We start from the raw sequence: 3,036 nt of genomic DNA, 5'->3' as shown, positions 1-3,036 counted from the left end.
CTCTGCTGCCAGACTGTGGCCATCAGTAGGACATCCACTGAGGGCTCCCAGACTGAGGGGCAGGCTTGGCTGAGGGAACCCCATCCCCCAGTGCACGAATTTCGTGCACCAGGCCTCTAGTCTATCTATAATAATAAAAGCATAATATGCTAATTAGACCGGACGTCCTTCCAGACGAAGCCGGGGCTGTGAGGGAAGCCCGGGTCCCGGGTGACGGAGAGAAGCTGGTGCCGGCAGCCGGGGGAAGGAAGGCCTACTCTTGCACAAATTTTGTGCATTGGGCCTCTAGTATCTATAATAATAAAAGCATAATGTGCTAATTAGACCGAACAGCCAAACGACCTTCTGGACGTCCTTCTGGATGAAGCTGTGGCGGGGGCTGAGGCAGAGGCAGTTAGGGGTGATCAGGCAGGCAGGCAAGTGGTTAGGGGCAATCAGGCAGGCAGGCGAGCGGTTAGGGGCGATCAGGCAGGCAGGCAGAGTGGTTAGGGGCATTCAGGCAGGCAGGCAGAGTGGTTAGGAGCCAGTGGTCCCGGATTGCGAGAGGGATGTCTGACTGCTGGGCCTAAACTGGCAGTCAGGCATCCCCTGAAGGGTCCCAGATTGCAAGAGGGTGCAGGCTAGGCTGAGGGGAATCCACACCACCCGCTCCCGTGCACGAATTTTGTGCATCAGGCCTCTAGTATATATATAAAAGCCTAAGTGACTGTTTGACCCGTAGCTATAATGTGCACTGACCACCAGGGGGCAGACGCTCAACACACAGGCATGGAAATTTGGAAGAGACTGATGAATCTGAGGGCAAGGGGGAGGAGGGGGGTGGGAAAGTTCTTGCAATCCAGGACCCCTTGGGGGATGTCGGACTGCTGGTTTCAGCCCGGTCCCCGCAAGCCAGGCCGAGGGACCCCACCCGTGCACAAATCCGTGCACCAGACCTCTAGTTCAGCTATAAAAGGAAATGAACATGAACTAAAGTTCATGTACTGATGATCAGCATGCCACAACATGGATAAACTTAAAACATCATGCCAAGCAAAAGAGGCCAGGCATAAAAGACCACATATTGTATGACTCCATTTTTATGAAATGTCCAGAATAGGTAAATCCATAGAGACAGAAAATGGGTTGGTGGGGTGGATGGGCAGTAACTGATCTAGGTACAGCGTTTCTTTTCAGGGGGATAAAAATGTTCTGGAAGTAGATTGTGGTGATGGTCGGACAACTCTGTGGATATACTAAAACAACGGAATTACATACTTGAAGTGGGTAAATTTACAGCATGTAGATTATATTTACAGGGGTGGGCAAAATAGGTTAATAATAATACAGTAATTAATATAAGAATAAACTTTTGTGTACTCACAACTGTAAGCCTACTTTTGCCCACCCCTGTATATTTCTTAAAAAGGCAGCCGGACAGATTTGGCCCAAAGACCAGAGTTTGCCAATACCCAGGCTACACCATCCCAAGAAAACAAAACATAGGAGAAATGAGGAGTAACAATATGTTAATTCTTATCTGCTGAGCTTGAGAGGATTCAGGTCCTGACAGTTCACAGAATCTTAAGGGCAGGTTCGACCAGCTGAGATCTGCAGGCATTGCAGAGCCTCAGGGTCCAGATAACACTTCACGGTATAACGGGGGGTGGAAAAAGTGCTCTGGGGGCTCCTGTCCTCAACAAGAGCCCAGGGGCTGGCAGAGGTGGTGCCATCAGAGGCTCCCGCCAGCCTGGGTGTGCCTGCTCCTGACCCCGTGTCTCCCCACCAGGGAGAGAAGTCCTTTTTCCTCCAGCCGGGCGAGAGGCTGGAGCGAGGGATCCAGGACGTGTACGTGCTGTCGGAGCAGCAGGGGCTGCTGCTGAGGGCCCTGCAGCCCCTGGAGGAGGGGGACGGTGAGGAGAAGGTCTTGCACAAGGCTGGCGACCACTGGCTCATCCGTGGCCCCCTGGAGTACGTGCCGTCTGCCATGGTGGAGGTGGTGGAGGAGCGTCAGGCCATCCCCCTGGACCAGAACGAGGGCATCTACGTGCAGGACATCAAGACGGGAAGGGTAACTCCGAGGGCCGGACCTGTCACTGCGCTGGGCGAGGGGGGGAGCTGATGGGCGAGGTGCGTGGGGGAGGCCGGGGGGGGGGGGGGGGACACGTCAGTAGCACTGATAGCAGCTGAGCCACCGGCTGGCAGGTATGAGGGCGTTCTGTGGAGTATGTGCCTTTGCCTTCCCTTTGTCTTAAACATCGAGCTTCACATTTTAGACACGCCCCCAGGGGGAAGGTGAGCCAGGGTTCAGGATGGGGACTCTGTTCCCACTGCAGATCTGGCCCCTGGCGTCAAGGCCTGACTGGGGTGGGCAGAGGAACAGTAAGAACCGACCTCCTCCCCCAGGCCCTTATCCTGATAGAGTCCTTCCTCTTTGACCCTCACCTGAAACCTTGACCTTGGTTTGACTTAGGACCACATCTCTGGCCTCTCTTTCTAAGAGTCCAACCTACAAGTAGAGCTCAGAATCCAGGTAGTGTTAGTGTATGCCCCCTGGTCCCTAGGATGACATCAGTCCTTAGGACACCGGCCAAGCTGCCCAGGAAGGAAAATTCCAAGTCCTCAGCACTAGACGTGAGATGTCATTCACTCAACCCTGTGAGGTAGCCGCCGAGGGGTCCCTTTAGCGGGTGAGGAACTGAGGCCGGGAGGTGACAGAGTGACAGAGCCCGCAGATGGCGGGTGTGAACGCAGCCTCATCCCAGAGGCTGTTTAATGGCCTGGGCTCTCTGCTGGGTGGGCCTCTCCCCTGCGCCTTCCCTGCAACCCCCTCCTTGTCCCCTGGAGGTGCGCGCGGTGATCGGAAGCACCTACATGCTGACGGAGGACGAGGTCCTGTGGGAGAAGGAGCTGCCTCCGGGGGTGGAGGAGCTGCTGAACAAGGGGCAGGACCCTCTGGCCGACAGAGGGAAGGAGGTGACCAAGACGCTGCAGCCCTCCGCTCCCCGGAACAAGACCCGCGTGGTCAGCTACCGCGTCCCTCACAACGCGGCGGTG

At 55.6% G+C, this 3,036-nt stretch overlaps 1 protein-coding gene across 1 annotated transcript in view; it reads left to right on the top strand.

The window, feature by feature from the left end:
* Positions 1–3,036, top strand: part of MVP (major vault protein) — a 24,634-nt gene that overhangs the window by 13,966 nt on the left and 7,632 nt on the right. Inside the window, exons 10-11 of the mRNA XM_023744658.1 lie at positions 1,769–2,050; positions 2,827–3,033. Of these exons, the coding sequence (XP_023600426.1) occupies positions 1,769–2,050; positions 2,827–3,033 (489 nt within the window). The remainder of the gene's footprint in view (positions 1–1,768; positions 2,051–2,826; positions 3,034–3,036) is intronic.

Source organism: Myotis lucifugus, unplaced genomic scaffold (genome assembly GCF_000147115.1).
Source record: "Myotis lucifugus unplaced genomic scaffold, Myoluc2.0 scaffold_480, whole genome shotgun sequence".
In the NCBI taxonomy this organism is placed as follows: Eukaryota; Metazoa; Chordata; class Mammalia; order Chiroptera; family Vespertilionidae; genus Myotis; species Myotis lucifugus.
The sequence above is the reverse complement of the archived record's forward strand: the minus strand, read 5'-3'. Positions and strand labels throughout refer to the sequence as shown.